Consider the following 20,111-nt stretch of genomic DNA (forward strand, 5'->3'; position numbering starts at 1 on the left):
GTCATTGCAATGTTTCGTTAAGAAGCCCTTCTGAGCTAGGCAGAGGCAATGGAATTCCTTGTGCACATACACGGCCAAGACTTTCTTCCAAGGAAAAAAAGACTGCATTTGGTTTTCCTTTCAGTGAAGCTCAACTTCCTCATAATGTAGAACACAATCAGAGACTCGTTAGAGATAGGGGGATATTAACACAAGTGCATCTCTCTTAGACATCAGCTAAAAATGATACATTCACCATCTTGTACCAGATGAAACCTCATTTGTGTGAACCACAAATCACTTCCAGTGCAGTGGGACCTTCTCTCAGTTATATCATCTTTTAAGCACAACTCACAGAAAACTTCACTTTAAGCAGTATCAACCATAGTCTTCTCTGACTACCTTCTTTGGGACCTGCAGGGTACCATCATTTCTTAAAAGACGCAGTTGTGCATGTGATTAAAATATCACTACATTTTTCAGTGTAGGGAATCATTAATGCATGTATCATCACAGTTTAAACAGCTGTGAACCAGCTTGTACAAAAAAATACAATCATAGCACCATATTTACAAATGTAGTACCATCTCCTGGTTAACTAGAGTCTCGAACTATCTTTTTATGGCTAATTAGGTTATATGTTAGTGCTTTCAAAAAATTGCCTGAATTTCTTTTACAAATATACACTTACAAAAAAGAAACATTATCAAAACTGCTGTCATTTAAGGCAGCACCTTGTGTTACAAAAGTTATTAAAACATCATTATAGACTTAAAAAAGCTTCAGATTTACATTTTCCTTTTCATAGGCACTCTATAAACTAAAACGTGGCCTTGTTTTCACAGCTGTTAGTTTACGCATTTAAACTAGTTAAACGTTACCAATGTTGCTCATTTTTTTAGATATAAGCAAAAGGAAAAAAGAATCACCCATTAACCAGAAGCATCATTTACAGTTTTTACTTTTGCCTACTTTATACACGTTTTGCTTAAAAGTGACACTTTTTAAATGTTGAGGTTCAGTGTATGTTATCCCACTGCCTTCTTAGGGCTTAGTTCCTTCTTCCCTAGAATTCGGTGAAGGCTAGCTGACATGAAGTAGGGTTTTGCTGTAGATCCATCGTTTCTTTCCAGGTCTTCACCTGAATTTACACAGCAAAAGCAGCCAAAAGAGCAAACAGCAGTACAACCACACACACACACACACACAGAATTGAAGAAAGGAGAGAGCAAAAGACCCAACATTAAAAAAAAAACCTCAATCAAGGCAATTTAGCTGTATTGTTAAGTTGATGAAGGACACTATAAAATTTCTATTTTCTCAAACCAGAAGAGGTTTTACACAAAGCAGAGACACAAACGTCTAGCCGTTTTTAAATGATAGCAGTATATCCTTTTTATTCTCCAGTTCTTTGGTTTGGCAGTATAGGTGGAAATTTTCAGAAACACTCTTGCCTCCACCAAAGCCTGGCATTTTGGCTACTTCTTGCTAGAAAATTTGTCCCAAAGAGAGCTGTGGATTTAAGCACTTTTTAAAACTGGACCCTTTTTCACTGCCTAAGACAAAGTTCTTTTCAAAACCCGATGCCACAAGTGCACAATATTCTGTATGATCTCCTACTGTCCATTACTGAATGGAAGCATGGGCAGCAAAACAGAATATGAATTTAAAATAATGAGGCAGAAGTGTTACTCTTTTTCCTACAGAAGGTCATGACTAAATCACTGGTCTGGGTGCAGCCCAGTGTTTATGCCATGCAGTAGTCACACACCAGTGAACAATTTCACACTGACGGGCAATCTGGAGGGAGTGTGCCGTGAAGCACAGTCATTGCAACTGCAACCCTGCAGAGGCAGACAGCTGCATCTGCAAAGGCAGAGAGAGAGCACTAGTTGCAAGGAATGGCCAAAGAGGTTAGAGGAAGCAAATCTTCGTCTATCTCCATGGCAGTATATACCATGTGTCTTTGGAATAAATTAAAAAGAAAATCTGTTCATTTTTGAGTGCACCAACAAACTTTCTAAATTTTATTAGTTCGATCAATTTCCATTTCATTCTAAATAACAGTAATCATTTATTTATTTATGGTTTAGCTTATTTCTTGGAGTGTTATTAGTGCTATGTCTGCCTGTGATCCCGTTTGTTTAGAACCAAAGTCCATAACTCGAGATAAATAGGACATAGCTCTCAACTAGACACCAATTTTCAGTTTTCTGACTGATTTTTTTCCTGTGATTCTTTGGCAACCCAGTATTTCCAGAATTACTGCTAACCTTAGTTCCTAGGGAAGCAGGGTTAAGAAGGTGAGTGTTTAAAGGAAAGAAAGAATTTATGCGATTGTAAGAGGAGAATCAGTATTACCATGTTAATCTTGCCTCAGTGATCCACTGAGTGCATATGAGAGATCAAGCCCATGACTATTTCAGTAATCCCTTAGTATTATCAAATAATTCACCAACTGCAAGAACAATCACTGCCATGTAACTTCTACTTGGACCTACCAGAATGACTTTCATTGTAGAAAAATTGTATCTTTACTTCCTTAATTCAGTAAATCTAGCAAATGGAATGTATTTTGTAATAAGTACATCCTCTTCTTATAATCATGTCCTAATTGGAGACTAACAGATTTCTTTTGTGATTTTAGTATTCTCTGACTGGACACATTGAACAGCAGTCCCTTTGAGAGTGCCCATGATTGCTTGCCACTGGGAGGTCCAAGGGACAGATAGTTTTTTAAATGGCATTTTACACAAATTTGAAGGTAATTCAGCATAATACTTTGTTCAGGGCTATTAAGTTGAAAACAAAGGACTACCTATATACCAAAGAATAACTTTGTTATTAACAAGAGGTTTGAGTGAATCATTGCTGTACAGGGCTCTTTACAAAGCACCCAGAAGCAAACTGTTAATGAAAGTTAAGGAACATCTGAAAAACAAAAGCCAGATATCCCCATGAGCCATATAGCTACCTTCCACTACTTAAACTAATTAAATTTGAATACTAAAACACTTTTGCACTGAAGAATGCATCGAGCCAGTCTGAAAAGCAGTAGTTCATTTTTCACACAGTCTGCTAGCACGTCACCAGAATTCTGTAAGGAACGGGTAAGGTGGTTTTCTACTCCTCTTACCGTGACTTGCAGGTATTAGTGAAAGAAAACATAGTACTTACAAAAGCAGAGGAAAAGTGTGTCGACACACATTGCATAGACGCTGAAGAACCCGTGTGCAACTAGGTAGGAGCCAATAATGACCGTCTACAAAAAACAAACCACAATAAAACCCCAAATTTAGTTTGGCACCAGTGTGGCAGTGTTAACACAAGTCAGAAGCCTACTCTGCTAAGCAAATTTGGGAGGATTTAATGGCAGCTCTGTAATTCTACCAAAGGTTACTACTGCTGTGGAAAGGGATCGCAGGTGCAAGACACCATATCCTAACATGCAGTAGCCGCTAGTTTTCCAGCTGCCAAATTGGAGCTATTTCAACCCCCAAAGAGAATATATGCCAAGAATATTCTAAACTCCTTCAAGATTATTCTAAAGAACCACTCATCCTGGAGATGTTCCAGAGTCCAGGGGGGCTACAAAAGGAGAAAGAGGTGCATCACAAGTCCCTTCCATTAGAAGCCACACTGTCATCGGTGCCTCACCACCAGCCTTTGCTGTCTAGGAAGTCTGAGCAAAGCAGCTGTGAAACCTAATTTTTCTGAAGGTGCAGAGTCACTGCAGTGCCACTTATGCGTGAAGGATCCAGAGGACTAGAGTGTAGCAGATCAGCCCTTGCTCCAGTGGATAGTATGCCACTGAGAGGATGACAACAGGAGCCGTTACCAGACCATGCCCTGAGTAGTCTGAGCACCTCAAACTGCCCTCAGCGTTCAGGAGATTAGATGGTTGCCTTACCAACAATGGTACCCAGTAGTAATTTAACGTTGGTGCTTCCTGTGCAAAGACTGGTATTCTCTGTGTGAAGAAAAAGAATGCAAGAACACCTGCAAGAAGCACAGAAGATTAGTGATTCCTATGCTAACTCTGATTTCCTAACACCTAAAGAATGGATGAGACAAAACAAACAGACAACAGATCCAAGGTTGGTTTAAATAAGTTTGTAAACGATAAATTCCTCAATACTAATTATCTGCTGGATCTGTATTCTGACAGAAAAGATATATAAATGAATCAATTACCATAAAGATATTCATGGGCCCAGAAAGACTTTAATGAATTGTTTTGTTTCATCATTCTACTGGATTTAATAGCAAAATTAATAAATAATGATAAACATGACAATGACATGGGATAACAAAGACCATTGGGTGGATCTTTTCTAGAATAAAAAAAGAGTGAGAAAAATTCTGCTGCTTTAAATTTTATTGGTTGGAGAAATACTTCACTATTTCAGATTAAAAGGAGAAATGGCAGTGCTAGTGATAAGCACAACGATAAGTTTAGAACAGACCAACGCATCTACAACAGAAATCACCCAAAGAATTTACTCTCGAAGAGGGTGAACACATGAATTAATTTCAGTATTTCATGGCTTACATTTCAGAGAATATGTTTCAAATCAAATTTGCTACCCCAGTTTGAATGTCATTCTACACTAATGACAAAATATTTTAGATCTGTTCTTGGTACTAATTTTCAACTTTTGATTAAAATATAATTAATTAGTAATCTTTTAAAGTATACAGAATACAAAATACGGTTATTTGTAAAACAATGTTTTGAAACTGCTGTGACAATTTAGAAAAACCATAAGGGAATACTGCCAACTTGAATTTCTGAAAGTGCTTCATTATAAAAAAATTCACTTTTCTGTCACAGAAAAACATGAATAAGATATTTTGATATTTACTGATAAGTAAGAAAACCCTATAAGGATGTTAGAAATATTCTATTTATTTTACTATAGCTTATCGCTATAATGGGCTTGAATATAGCAGAGCTTCAGGCCCGTCTCCTGCAGACCTGCACCACCTCCTCTTGTACGCATGCTGTCTGCTACCAGGTGAATCTCATTTGCCATTTTGTTCAGTTCTTATGAAGGGAGAACTGATTGTGGCCGACTTATTGGATGTGAATTTGGTTTGATCCAGCTATGATGCTTTGGCTGCAGAAGTCCTTGCGCCAGCAACACATGCAAGAGCAGTAAAAGCAATTACGGAAAAGATGCTGTCAACAACACATCGGTGCAGGGGGAAGGGGAAAAAAAGAAAAAAACACATTTTAGTTCAATCTTGCAAATCCTAGAAACACAGGAACAGCTTCCCAAATAGTCAGACCAATGAGAACCTCCAGCTGTTAACTAGGCATATATGAATTCGGCAGGCATACTTGTAGGTACCAGAAAATAGAACATACCATTTGGAAAAAATCTATTAGCTTACCTACACCACCAGCAACGAGAATTTTCCCCAGGAATAAAAGAAAGTCTGTAACTTTGTCCAGAACTGCAACTCTGTTCAGCAAAGGACAAATGATACATAATCATCACAAACCAGACATTTGTATTCTTTCTCCTTAAATCTACGGATAATTGACAAAATGTGACCAATAAGCTGTCTTCTGCTGGTTTCACAGGCTGACAATACAACGCAGAAACGCAACACGGAGATGGGCTTTGTTACAGCCTAATCTCCTGAGGCAAAAAAGCACTGAGCCTCTTGTTGAGTTAGGCCTTAATGCAGCAATACTGCTACAGCACTTGAAGACTGTTTATTGCTCTTGCTGGTAAAAACAAAACAAAACAAAACATCAAAATATTTTTATTTCAGCCTTTCTTCTAGGGTCACAGATAAGCCAGCACAAAAGAGGCAAAGTACACACCAAAACAAAAAGCAAGGTTTGTGTGGATTGCTGGTAGGTCTTCTTTTCACTTGGTCCTATCTGGCCACATTTCATGACCCCATAACATGCCAAATCTATTTTAAGATATCATGGTACAACACTGAAGGCAGAAGGCCTCAAAGCAGGGAGACAATCACAGATGAATGAATGAAAGTAGACAGAAAAATTGACAGTAAATCTGCAGCCCTCATTGAAAGCAACAGCAGGGAGTTTCTGCTCGAAATCCTGCCAGCCTGTCTTATCAGAAACTGCAGGTAAATAATGGGGAAAAAAAAAAAGAGCTTTGTATCATCAGCCTCTTGACAGCGCTGAAGGCTATGGATATGGTAACGTACGGGACTGACTACCATGAAAGATAAACGTTAAGAAATATTAAAGAGAACAAATCATCATTAACCTGTCAGAATTCAGAATTAGCAAAATACACAAGATAAAAAAATCTCCGTTTGAAACAATAAAATTATATGCCTGGCTTTTAGCTATTGCTCTTACTGATTAAGAGCAAAAGCACAAAAGACAGTGAGGTGATGTTCTGAAAGGAAACGAAGGCAGCTTCTCTTTCCTATTGCACAGGCACTACACGCTGTGGACACCACTGTACCAATATTAACGCAGGGTAACAGAGTGAATGCACTCCATTCTCCCATCTCCAATCCTTTCCTCTTCTTTCTTAAGCATCGTTTCCCTTTTCCTCTTTCAGCCTCCCCCTCCATTCCTCTCCTCCTTCCAGTCCTTCACTTAATAATTTAAACCACCTAACCAGTTTTACTGTGTCGCTTGCTTGGTAATTAGATTGTCTGCTATTGCATCAACATGGCCTGCTCCTAAGTTAGTCTCCCATTATTTTTTGATCTCACAGTAGTACAGGAAGAGCCGGGAATAACAAAGAAAAGTACTGATGAGAACAGGGAGTTTGGCAGCAGTCTTGGTAGCGGGGAAAAGGACCAGGGAAGTTCCCAGTACCAGGGGGAGATCTGGTTATGTTAAAGATACTGGTTTTGAAAGCAAAGTACTCTCTCTTCTTTACTGCCACTCTCTGACACCCCATAAGCTTTCTGGATGAATCTGAAGACTTAGGTCTTTCTGCTTTCCTTTTCACAGTGACTGGACCAAAGCTCAAGAAACACACATATGGCAGACGGTGAGCATTCCTGTATATCTGTAGATCTCCTCTCACGGGCTCCATTGGTTCCTTGGAGGCAAATCTACTGGGTGCTTATGAATTTAAAAGAGCAATCACAACAAAACTGTTAGATTATATCAACTTTGCATAGGTTACTGTGCTGGTCAGCCTGCTGTTACACACTGAGTGTTAGAAGTGAGGGCCATGTCTGAGGACAGAACCAGCTTACAATAGTATTTGGAGGAGACATGGGAGAGGAAAGAAGCGCATCTTCAGAGTGCAATAGCAGGAAATCCTGACATTTCCACGGACCGGGAGATGGCCCCTTACCTCACCACATTCCGCATGAGCAAAAAGAATGCTTCCTTTGCCGAGGTGCAGAAGTTTTTACCATATATGGCAATCTGCAAAATAACAGTAGCTGTTAGATATTTTAAATAATTAGGATACCTCCTTGTATGCCAGAATCTTACTGTGTGTAATGCATAGTTCTCTCTAGTATGTGGCCTTGAAACTCAGATGAACATAAAGCACTTCCCCCAGTCACCTGCTACCTCTCAATGCTTCCCACCAGGTTGGGACAGAATATTATCCATCTTTCCCCTTCAGATCACCTGGTGATGAGCATACCACCCCTTGTGATCTTGCAGGCAGTAGACTCAGTACTTAGTTTGCCAAGTAGAGCAAATAAGGTACTTGCTGAGGGATTCTTCTCACTTCGCTAGTTACCTACGCTAGATTTATAGTCAGAGGAAAGGAACAGGCACTTGTAGAGCAGAAGTGAGTTGACCCCTGTAGGTATCTCCTTGGACCTGATGCTGCTCTCACTTAAGAAGAAATCAGCAATACCAGTATCAAAGTCAGTGGATTTACATCAGTATAAAGTAAAGCAGCTAAAGCTATTAAGGAACAAAACCATTTCTTCTTCCTGGAATAGTGTCCACAAGGGTAAGATACACTAGAACAGCTCTTAGTGCAGTCAGTTTACCAACTGTAAACGAGACAGTCAAAAAGAATACTTCCTCTTCAAGATGGCATTAATTTGAAACATCAGTTGCATGAACATGGGTTATAATGGACCCATTACACACACCTCCTTTGAGACAACAAGTCCGTGACTGTACCATTCAATCACTGAAATTGCTTCAAGTCAGAACATCCTAGGCTGAAATCTGTGTATGTTTATTTAGGTGAAAATCTGAAATTTCTCTTCTGGAAGCTAAGAAGGGTTATTTTACAGAAATATCACTGCTGCTGCTAGTAGAATTCGTGCTTTTAACTTCCAGGAGGAAATACAGATACCACATGCCTTCTGACCTCCTTATTCAAACACTGCCTCCAAACAGAAGTGTCATTAACATGCAATATGAAACAAGCTAATATTCCTGTTGAAATCAGGATTTCAGTTGCTGAATCAGAGGGGGAGTTAACCAGTTATGCCGTCCCTTCCCACTTACTTTGGGAGGTGAGGGGGATGGACCAGGACAGGCATGAAAAGAGGCTGAGTTTAGAAGAAGAAAAAAAAGATCTTACTTTTTCGTGGTAGGACCACATGCATTTCCTGAAAACTCCCATAAATCCCATTATTTATTCAGCAGATTCTAGTACTGCTGGCTGTTGACCAACTAGTAGTGGCTAGGCTAGTTTAGTGTCCCAGATAGGGGAAACCACATGCAGAGGCAGCACATACCATGATGTAGGCATTTCTGTTTATAAATTTTAAGAATTTTTCCAAACACCAGAAACAGCATTTGAGGCAGCAGAGTAGAAATCTAGTGAAGGAGTTCTGTGTACCTGAAAAAAAGGAGAGAGTACATCATACATAGAACTCATGAACAGTCTTCAGAACATAGAAAGCTATTCAGAAGAAAATCTTAGATTGTGACAAAAGCAGAAACATTATTTCTTTTCTTCCAGGTATGGACTCTCTTTCTCAACCAAATTTAGCTCACTAGCTTTCAATTAGATCAGATCCACATCCTGCATGAACTTCGCATTAAGTTCCCAAGGACATAGATTCAATTTGAGTAAATCAGCACAAATTCACTGGCTTCAAATGGAACTACAATGGCTAAAATTAATGTGGAATTAACCTCTTTTCATTGCTGAAAAAATACCTTGGGAAAGTAAGGAAGTAATTTACCAAAGGAGGTTTTAATAACCTGGAGCAGATTCATAAATCTCACCTTTCAGTTTGTGATCCAAGTACTCCAGTATTACTCTAATAAGCTGGACAATTGCAAGAATTAAGGCTCCAAATGCCAGCGAACCTGTATGGTATCTAAAACAAAATAAATGACTGTTATGTTGCACATATGTGTATATGTACAATTATATATGTATATGCATGTGTGTGTATATATATAAATAAAACTATAACTAGAGGAAGGTCCATTAGTGGGAATTACATATTCTAATGGACCTTCATCCTGATCCGCCAGACAGAGGAACAGGATGAAGCCATTGGTGCTGTTGGTGTTTGCATGAGTGCTGTGTGTGTCTGTCTGTAGATCTCTATGGCCAGCTACGTATATATGTGTTGTATACATGTATTTGGGTGTGTGCACCTACTGGGAATACCTGCTCAGCCTTGTAATTGGTTGGACCTGGGGGCATGGAGCTGCAGCAGCCTTGCCACTATTGGGCTACAGGATTCAGCCTCCCCCTAACAACTACATTTTCCTGATTGTCCTGGTTTTGGATGGAATAGAGTTAGTTTTCTTCATAGTAGTTTGTATGGTGCTAGGTTTTGGATTTGTGATGAAAACAGTGTTGATAACACACCAATGTTTTAGCTATTGCTGAGCGGTGCCAAGGGCTTTTCTGCTCCTCACCCTGCCCCGCCAGCGAGCAGGCTGGGGGTGCACAAGGAGTTGGGAGGGGGCACAGCCGGGACAGCTGACCCCGACTGACCAAAGGGATATCCCACACCATATGATGTCGTGCCCAGCAATAACAGCTGGGGGGAAGGATGAGGAAGAGGGGATGTTTGGAGTGATGGCATTTGTCTTCCCAAGTCACTGTTACACATGATGAAGCCCTGCTGTCCTGGGGATGGCTGAACACCTGCCTGCCGATGGGAAGTGGGGAATGAGTTCCTTGTTTTGCTTTGCTTGTGCATGCAGCTTTGCTTTACCTATTAAACTGTCTTTATCTCAGCCCATGCATTTTCGCACTTTCACCCTTCCGATCCTCTCCCCCATCCCACTGTGGGGGAGTGAGCGAGCGGCTGGGTGGGGCCTGGCTGCCTACCGAGATTAAACCACAATGCCAACTAATCATTTTCATTTGATATTCTAAGTCTGGCTTCCCTAGATGTGAAAAGAGCACTTGTTGGATACATGACAAGGCTGACATCCAGCTCTACAGTCTTACCGTATTGCTCGTCCAAATGAAGAGAAGAGTGGCCACAGTGGAATATCAGCTGGTTTTCGAGAGGCCCAGTAATAAGAGGCAAAGGCACCAGCAAGGGTACACTGACCCAGTGCAATTGCAAAGTTCACCAACCAGAGAAAGACAAAGGCATTGGCTAACTGGAAGATGAAGATGTATTTATGGTACAGGCTTTCTCCTCCATAAAAAGCAAAAGTACACTGAGCACCCGGACACAATTTAGTCACATTGGTTGTGTTAAAAGTCTGTATAGGAAGAAAAATAAACAACACAATGATAAGCAATGAATTCTGTGTACAGAGTCTCTGAAATTTAGCAGCATAATACAAATAACATAATTCTGCTTGATGTTTCATTAGCTCATTCACCACTGCACTCCAATACTATGTAATCTGTTTACGTATTTAAGGATTCACATTAATGTCTTATGCCGGTGCTTAACTTTAAACTATGCAGTTAGCAAACAGGGCTGTTCACCACATGCCTGAAACCTACATCAACGGAATTTCAATTTCAGAAATCTACTTTTAAGATACATAAATGCCTCAGTTTCATTAAAGAAAACCTGCTCACATTAAAAAAAAAAAAAAATTTGAAAACCAGAGGCCAAATCTGCAGTTTGGGTAAATCACCACAGTTGAACTGAAATCAACTGAGCTATGCCGTTTTATACAAGCTGTGGATGTGGTCACAACTTCCCTTACCTATCTCAGAGTATTAAAACAGGAGTAGTCTTTACATTGAATTACTTTTCCCTGTTTCTATTGTTCATTTCATGTATTTGCTCAGCTTGGGCATGAAATGAAACCAGTCAATTTCTAATCCCTTTCTTTTTTAGTGTTCAGACATCAGTAGGGTGGGGAATTGTTTGGGATATACATAATCACAGCAGTACATTGAAATTTAAACACCTGAAAATAACCCTGATATAACATTTGATAAATATTTCTAGTTTTCAAAAAACACTTAAATTCAACCCCACAGCCAGGTCAAAACATTTGACTGAAGACAAATTTTAAAAAAAGACAAATATTTTTGGAGCTTCATAAAGGTCATTGCTGTGCCAAAAGAAGCTAAGCCTCTGCTTCAAAACATGGCTGATCCTTGGGCAAGTTTGAGGCACAGCTTTCAAAGTCTTCCATTGCCTTTTGACGACCACGAAATAGAATCCTCATGAATTCAAGAACACCTTTCCAAATAAACCTGTATTTCTGTGTCTTCCTTTCTCACCCTGTACATTAGAATGGTTAATATTTACCTGCCTCACAGGACAGTTTAGCAGAAAAATTAGTTTATGTCTGTAAATTGCTTTGAACAAAGAAGTGTAATCTGAACACTAAGTACTATTTTCAGCATGAGGAATCATTACTTAAAATATGCACATTTTCTACTAGCATTGCATTTAATAGTGATTAAGAAATGCAATTAGTATAGCTCTCACTATAGGTAAATATTTGTTATGCTTACCTCTGGGTCACAAGTCAGGTTTGCATACTTGCACAGTGTTTGATTAGCCATTACTTTATACACAGGTTCTCCTGATGTAGCCAGAAAACTGAATGAAATATTTTAAGGAGGAATCACAGAACTGTAGGCTTTGAGCAACTTAGGATTCTGCCGTGGGTAACCACTAGCTCTAAAGAACTTGTGCAGATAACAGAAAAACTGCTCTTGCTATGCAGAGATGCATATGAAGGGTTGATAGACAAGACTGAATACTCTCATTACTTAGAGCACTAAGGCAAACTCCATCCCAGAGCTGTAATAACCCCTGACCAGAATGGGCAAGGGGAATAACCTTGAAAGTTGACTCAGTCTCTCCTGCACATCCACCTTTGACAAGGCAGATTATGCAGTAGTTCGACAGTTTGTATTTTGGTGGAAGTAGACATAGAGCATAAGGATAAATTAACATTGCCCTGAACAGCAATAACTGACCCTCTTTGCACGTGAAAGAACAATTTGTTTTCAAAAAGCAATTTTCCCCTTTCTGATACCTTGCCAAACCCTTGCTGTTCTGGGAACAGACAGTGGTTGCTGTACGCAATTTAGAGAGGACTCAGTGCACTGTATGTTCTCTCACTCCTTTCCTGTACTTTTCTGAACAAAACACACCTGGAGCCCGCCCGATCCCCAGCTAACTAAGAGACCATTAACATCAGGCCTATAGAGCATGCAGCACATTAAAGGCCACATTCACTCTTTGCTGAGGGCCCTTTTTTATCCCTTAAAGTCAACCTTACGTAGTACACAAGGCCTTGTATGATCCCCCTGCCTTGGCAAGAATTTTAGTCCAGTTCTTTTTAATGAAATTAAATTCACTGTCCGATTTGTACATCACACGCATGTGCAGTGAGGAAGAGTGCATCAGTGCAGCAAGTGCTAAGTGACCAAATAGCCCTCTTAACACTGGTTTGGTTAAGGTGAAATAGCAGAGAATTATCTGGTCTTGCAGACCAGAAGACTGTTCCTCCAGAGAGGTACACAGGCAGAAGGATACACAGCTGTCACAGCCCAGTAGGAAATACAAATTGCAATGAGTATGAAGGTGACGATTGGGTAGAACAATGTAGACATTATATAGCCAATAGCCCTGTGAAAGAAACAAAACACATCAGTAAGCTACAACAATTTAAGAAACAAGGTTTTTATCAGTCCTCTTCTGGCATCATCCTTTTTACTTTGAGCTACTTGTTGATAGTGGTAGCATAATCTGGTGCTGGGATCTCAGAATACTGCAGGTTCTTTCTTCAAATGTCTTCACATCTTCACTTTGTCATTTCTACCACTCCACTTTTATCGGCAGCACTACAGTCAACTTTATCACTTTGCCATGTTCAAGCCTGTCTTCTACTTTCTCCTTCTCCATTCCTGCTTCACAGATCCATCTCTTTCCAGGTCACAAACCCATCTCAATCACATCTCCGTGCTGACTGCTGCAGACATTACCCTTTATTTCCTTGTCCCCACTCTGCTTGGCTGCTACGTTCTTCCTTCAGCTCCTACACACCTGAAATGACATCTTGCTACTTTGTATTTGAGAACTCCGTTCCCAGCCCCTTTCCTGCCTTAAGTACTAACTATTTTGGAGGAGGGACATTCAACTTGTGTTTGTAATGCCAGGACATGCTAACACCTTCCCGTGACTTTGTGACTTTCCTTGCATGTGCCATAAATGAGTGGTGCTCGCCTTTGGCTGTTGGCAGGCAGAAAGAATAAGGGCCTTTCACTGTTGACAGCTTAGAGAGCATCTTTTAACATCAAGGCTGATGTTTTAGAGGCTGACATTCTACTAATACTTCTTGTGGCTAGAATGCGACTAGTGAGCAGGAACTTGAGCATGCCAGTTCCTACTCTGCCAGGGACGACTCCTCTGTGAGACAGTGAGTTGATACAGCCCCTCTGGGTAAACTGGCTGCAGCTATCTCAGAGGCGAACACCTCCAGCTGGTTATCTCACTGGATGTGATTTCAGAGAGCATGTGTTTTGTTCCCTGAAGCTTGTAGGTTGGTTCTCTTTACACTGTCATCTACCTCTTCCCGTTACTCTAAATTTTCTTTCCAGTGACCCTGTAAGCTTACCACAAGCCTTTTTGTCTCTTATTATTTCCTATAGTATTTCTCCTATGACTTGTGCTACTTCTGATGCTATTTGTTTTATAGGAGGCAGTTTCCAGAATGTAAAAGGAGACAAATTTACTCAGTTCCTGCTGCTAAACTAGTAAATGCTGGGGGGGATGCAAGGAAAGGGTCATGTGCAATCAAGAGGTTAAAAGCAACACATCAATTTCTGTCTGAGTCTGGAGATGTGAAAGTCCATTAAGAGTCACACAGGAGGACACAGGCTTATGCTGTCTGAGAAATAACCACTACATATTAGCAGTGTTCAGCAGTTAATGGTAGGCCTCTTAGTTACCACTAAGACCATGGACAGTTACTCCAACAGAGTAACAACTGTTAATTGTTTCTAACTATGGATTTCAAGTCAATTAGTAGCATTGCAATATTTTTGAAAGAGTAGTTAAAAGGTATTCAAAAATGTAATTTGATTTCCAGTCATTGGCAGCTTATTTTTCATCTTCCTGAATACAGGGCATGGTCTGTTAGGTTTACAGTAATTACATACAGTGTTTCACCTCGTGCATTATGCATGAGAGTAAGAACATCACCCTCAAGTGACCTTTCCATGCTGCTGAAAAACTACAGAATGTTATTACTTCTCAGCAGGAAGTTTATTAACTTCCTGAAATCCTTCTACCTGTCAAGGTTGTGAACAAAAGTGTTGCAGAGTGTTAAAAGTGTTCCTGGATTTTAATGAACAGGAATTAAAGAGTATAATTTAGTGCTGCCAAAGTTAATTGCTATGTTCTAATTGCACAGTAGCATAAGACAGGAAACAGGTACCTGGCTGAATGCAGAACTTCAGTATTTCTTAATCCCATTACAAAAATCCCAAATCCTGATTCCATGTCAACAGAGATGGCAGAAAACGACAAGCAAGTGCACACAGATAAACTCGGAGCTAACTCTATGTGCTCTAACAACAGAGCTCTACTTCCAAGGCCTATGAGACCTTAGCCTATTTGCAATGAAATCCAAGGGCCTGATGTTTTAAGTCCATTTCTCCTTTGTTATATTCCCATTTAAAAAAAAAAGAACTAAGTGTTGGCACTGTGTAAAACAGGAACCACTGTGAACAAAGTCTATGCAGATTTCAGGAAACACAAAATGAAGAGGTCTTCTAGGCCCTCAACTCTGCTTTCTTCTTTACTCAGAGCTGAAAAGAAGTATCTTGGACTGCACCATATTACAATGTCTGGTCATGGAAGTCTCCTTTTCTCTCTGCAGATTTATGCATGTCCACACAAAAGTTTGATTGGAGCCAGAAGAATCCAGTCTCTCCTAAATAAAAGCCACAGCCAAAACACCAATCCTCTACCACTAGTATGTCACTCCGGAGACAATCCAATGACAGAGCGAAGTTGGCAGCTATAGGTCCCAGGCTCCTATTAACAGTGTACCACACTTAGCATTTCTGCTGATAGACCTTCTTGCACTGAGGATATGTGGTACCACTAACAGTATATGTACTCATAAGGCAGGGAGCTGAGAGATAAGAAATATCTCACTGCAAAAGAGAAAGCTCTTATAAGCACAACCTCATTAACAGAGAACTGGCATTCCTTATACTACCTGTTCGGCTCTACACCTGTTCGGTGTTGTACTTTAGCACCCAACTTTCTGCCCTTGGTAGTGCAAGATGAAGCTCAAGAAAAGTGTACTCTAGAGATCATTTAATAAAATTCAAAATATATTAAAATCAGACAAACATACCTACTACCTTCCTTTAACAGTGCAATAGCAATCCGGATCCGATTCCTTAGGAAGATCAGCATCAGTATGATAATGACCTCAACAACACAAAGTATTATCACTGTAAACAAACAAACAAACAAAGTTAGATTTATCAAGAATTGAACCAATATGCTGCCCCTGTAAATTGTTTTTTTTTTCCTTGTATTTCACACTACTGTTCATGAACTCCATAAAACTCTCTGCTAGAGCAGTTCTCTCTTTCTCTCACTGCACCTGCCAATCTTCAATCCCATTTCATAGTTTTGTAAGTTCCAGTGTAGGGAAATTCTACATGCAGAGAGTTAGTCAGAATATGTAGGACCCTGACATTAGCATTTATAATTTTAGAAGAAAAATGGAACATATAATTCTCAGACAAAAATAATTTACTTAAATGTGACTGTAGTATTTGGCCTTAGATACAGTTCGCCTTTAACAAATTCGACTTTTCATAAACAAGCATTTTGCATGTTTATACTGTAATGCTGCTAATTTGTAGTATTTAGATACAACAAAATAAATAAAAAGGAGATGAAGAGTCAACTTTTTCATGAAGAGTGCATTTTTCTGATATATATCATTCTAACATTTAGATGTACTTAAATCAATAGGTTTGAGTATTAATCTGGCATGAGCTCCTTTCACCTCATTTGAGTGAAAAAAGAAGAGGCTAAGATAGGACAGTTTTGGACAAATTATTTTCACCTTCCAGTTGTGCTGCTGGAATCATACAAACTTGCTCTGAGGTCAGAGAGGTGAGAGCACCATGTCCCAGAACACTTCCTCTCTTAGTTATGAGCAGTGTTTGAATCATAACCCAGATCTGGTTTAAAGAGTCTGCTTCACTCTGATTTCTATTTGTGTCAGTTCAAAACCTACTTCTGCAGTAGAAAGTAAAAAAATTCTCTGGACTTCATCTAGAGAAGACAGAGTCTTTAATGCCTGAAGCACATCTCCTCTGACTCTGAGACATATCCACTAATTCTGGGTGCTTCAGACAGTTAGACAACATTTAAACCAGCCCAGCAGTTGTGGATGGTTGCACACAGCAGGACCTGTCTCCTCCAGCTGAAACCAAGAAGTTCTGTGGAGGGAGAGGAAGACAGAAGGGATAGTATCCCTAAGCCTTGGCTTGTCTGGAGGTTTGCAAAGGGACATGGGAATTGGCTTCAGGTCCCACAGCTTAGACATAGTCTCAGAATCCAGACCCAGATAGTCACAGATGATGTTAAATTGCCATCCCAAGTATTATCAGTATCCCTAGCCATCAGAACTGCAGGTGGCAAGTGACCGCTGTGGTGCTCAGAGCCACAGACTTTGTTCAGAACAAAGTTTTTGTTATATGCATTTCAGCACCTATTTTTGATATGGTTCCCCATGAAGGAATACGTAATCAGGTTTCTTTAAAGTTGGTCTCATTTCAGTTCAGCTCTGTTAAGTTAATGTAGCTTGTCCCAAACATTGTGAAAAAGGAAAGCAATGTCACTACATGATGAGTTCTAGACTAGGACTAAGAGGACCTACGTTTTCTTCAAGGATATTTAACTGCTTTGCTGGGTGACTTTGGAAAAGTAATTTAATTCCTGAGTACCTCAATTTACTCATCTGAAAGTGACACTGACCTCTAGATAAACTATACATTGGCTGCTAAGAGTCAGGCAGGGGAAGAGCTTGGAGAGTTACAAGGAAAAACATAATAAAGTCCTAATATTCTCTAGGGATCGCACACTAAAAAGCTCTGCCTCAACAATATATAGAAGATGCCTCATGAGCTCAATGATCCAACATAGAGTTAAATGAAGACACAAAGCAGAGAAAGGAGATTTAAGCAGTAAACTACTGCTCTATTGATTTAGCTACCAATAGGGAGAGGCAGTGGTTTAGGTTATGTCCCATTCATCATCAGTTAGTGTCTGTGTGCCTTCTAATAGAGCAGTAACAGCAGTGCCAGTAATATTTGACAGGTATTTGTTCTCTCTTCTGCCCCTTCTTCCCTGAGGAGGGATGTGTATGCTGCAGGCTGTCTTGTTCCAGTAGGATTTTGTTTTAAATACACTGCCCTTGTAAGAGAAGGCAATGAAGCACTTTCGAAAATAAAGGTGATGAAATTTGCAATGGTTCATTCCACAGTCTTAGATCAGCCTCCAAGAAAATTCAGTGACCTGAATGTAAACAGTTCTACAAAGATGCGTAGAGTTATTAATCTCATTGCTGGGGCCCTCAAAGAGGGAGAATAAACAGATTGGGAGAGAAAAATGCCTCTCCTTATGCAACTTCATCAGGACTAACTTAGTTATTGCCTTCTACTTCCCCATTATGAAGACTGAACACACAGGAAGTGGAACGCTAATAACAAGCATTTTTCACTCTCATCACTAGTGCAACTGCATTATCTCCCCTTACAAATATACTGGTCTCCTTGCAAAAAAGTCGATTTTTGCACAATACAAAGAAAGAGAATTCTGCTTACTTCTCTGAGCAACATATGTAGAGGAGAATATTTAACAAGGCAGAAACTGTAGCAAGACAGTGATTGATTCTCCTCAATATCCATTAACAGATACCAAGTTTAAAGGGCACTTACTAAATGCTAACCATGTTTGCCTCAGTTGCAGGTACACTCTGAAGTCTGTCTGGAATCCAATATCGTAAACAGTGAGGTCAGATCCAGGTATTCCTTTAAGATGATCATACTCCCAGTAACAATGCCAGATACCTTTTAAAAAACAATCAATGTAAAATGAGTGTTTCTGAAGAGTGCAAAGACAAGTTTTACAAGCCAAGTGTTTTGTCCTCAGCATGTCAGGTAAGCAAAAACCAAAAATGCATTACTGAGAGACTAGTCAATTATAATATCACATATATAGAAAAGAAATATCAGTACAAGTGAATATAGACTAAGGATACTATGGGTAGATAATTCAGGTTACTACATCTGGTGCTAAGTATCAGCACAGCTGGATTCTTACTAAATTTCCCTGCCATTTAAGCCCTTCTCACTTAACTGTGTCTAAAACTAGGCACTAATTCTCCCAATTGCACCATTTAATTGATGTAATTACTGATTTTCCTTGCCTAAACTTAAGCAATAAGGAAAAATAGCCTCTGAGGCTAGAAGATTACACCTACCATAACCTATAATTCCAATCACACCAAAGATGAAAATCCAGAAGAGAACCCCAGCCGTGAACCTCAGTAACACAAGGAAGAGCAGACTCACAATCATTGCAATGAACAGCCCACTAGAAAGACAAGAAACAGAAACAAAGGCAAAACAAGTGTGAGAATCTTCACTTTCTTGCATGCCTGTTACTCCAAATGAGGGTCACTTCATCTCACATAAGAGAATGATTTGTAAAAATGTATTTCAAAATCTTCCTTATGCAATACATCCTCATGGCTATTATCTGCTATCAGAAAAAATAGCTTATATATGATGATCTCACAGGGCTGAGCCAGAAATGTTTGTACACACTAGGTTCTCAGGTTGGCTGAATGGGACTAGTACAATGCCTTTTTCATCATTTACACCAGCTGAACAACTCACAGCCTTTTTCAGGCCATGGTCTAGTCTACAGTACAGAAAGTTAAATTGGAGGAATACCTATGTGTGGGGAGGTTGCTGTTTTATGTCCTCCATTAAAAATCCCTACTTGCAAAGAAACAATGTTAGTAAAGTAACATTCTAGGAGGTTTCCTAGAAAAAAAGAATTAAATTTAGGAGGAAAACCAGTGACTCTTTCTACCCATCAGAAGAAGAAATGATCAGGGCATTGTAATGCATAAAAAGAAACTGTTAAGAGCTATCATTGGGGCCCCTAGGAAAGACATCTACAGAGTGTCTTCTCTTTATCAAGTCTGTGGTAAGGAAATACTTGTTTTCATTTCACTCCCAGAAAGCAAGTCAGAAAGGAAAAAATGACTGCAAAAGGCCTGTTTACTCAGTGAGGCCTTCTAAAGCAATGTGAATAAAGCAATGTGAATAATAATCCCATCCAACAAACATCCAGCTCAGATGCTTCACAGAACATTTCATTTCTCAGAATTTTTAGTAGGTGTTAGGTCATAATTTTGTATTAGTACAGACTCAAAAAAATTTAAAACCTCTTCTTGCCTGTGTTCAGTAACTTCTGAACGTTTCCAGCTTATTTAGCCAGTTACCAAAGATAAAAAATGGGTCAGCCTGATCATAAACAATCAAAACCACATGTTTTGGACAAACTAAGCCAGATGGGCAGAGAGACAAGAAAAAGAACATCAGCTTATTTAGTTAAACCTTTGTAAGCTGGTCTTTAGTCCTAGCCCTTTAAAGTCTTTCTAGCATGATGCATTTTCCCTTTCTGAATGGCTTGTTTGAAATTCAGAATCTGTTCCTCAAAAAAAGTTGTAGTTTTGGAGCTTATGA

At 39.6% G+C, this 20,111-nt stretch overlaps 1 protein-coding gene across 1 annotated transcript in view; it reads right to left on the bottom strand.

The window, feature by feature from the left end:
- Nucleotides 1-817: 817 nt before the first annotated feature.
- SLC44A5 (solute carrier family 44 member 5) overlaps nucleotides 818-20,111 on the bottom strand; it is a 52,639-nt gene continuing 33,345 nt past the window's right edge. The window contains exons 10-22 of the mRNA XM_050900836.1: nucleotides 18,836-18,948; nucleotides 18,291-18,422; nucleotides 15,686-15,785; nucleotides 12,853-12,945; nucleotides 11,820-11,907; nucleotides 10,335-10,597; nucleotides 9,146-9,240; nucleotides 8,650-8,753; nucleotides 7,290-7,363; nucleotides 5,377-5,447; nucleotides 3,890-3,978; nucleotides 3,157-3,241; nucleotides 818-1,120 (exon numbers count right to left, since the gene is read on the bottom strand). Of these exons, the coding sequence (XP_050756793.1) occupies nucleotides 1,008-1,120; nucleotides 3,157-3,241; nucleotides 3,890-3,978; nucleotides 5,377-5,447; nucleotides 7,290-7,363; nucleotides 8,650-8,753; nucleotides 9,146-9,240; nucleotides 10,335-10,597; nucleotides 11,820-11,907; nucleotides 12,853-12,945; nucleotides 15,686-15,785; nucleotides 18,291-18,422; nucleotides 18,836-18,948 (1,420 nt within the window). The 3' untranslated portion in view covers nucleotides 818-1,007. The remainder of the gene's footprint in view (nucleotides 1,121-3,156; nucleotides 3,242-3,889; nucleotides 3,979-5,376; nucleotides 5,448-7,289; nucleotides 7,364-8,649; nucleotides 8,754-9,145; nucleotides 9,241-10,334; nucleotides 10,598-11,819; nucleotides 11,908-12,852; nucleotides 12,946-15,685; nucleotides 15,786-18,290; nucleotides 18,423-18,835; nucleotides 18,949-20,111) is intronic.

This window comes from Gymnogyps californianus, chromosome 8 (genome assembly GCF_018139145.2).
Source record: "Gymnogyps californianus isolate 813 chromosome 8, ASM1813914v2, whole genome shotgun sequence".
NCBI classification, from domain to species: Eukaryota; Metazoa; Chordata; class Aves; order Accipitriformes; family Cathartidae; genus Gymnogyps; species Gymnogyps californianus.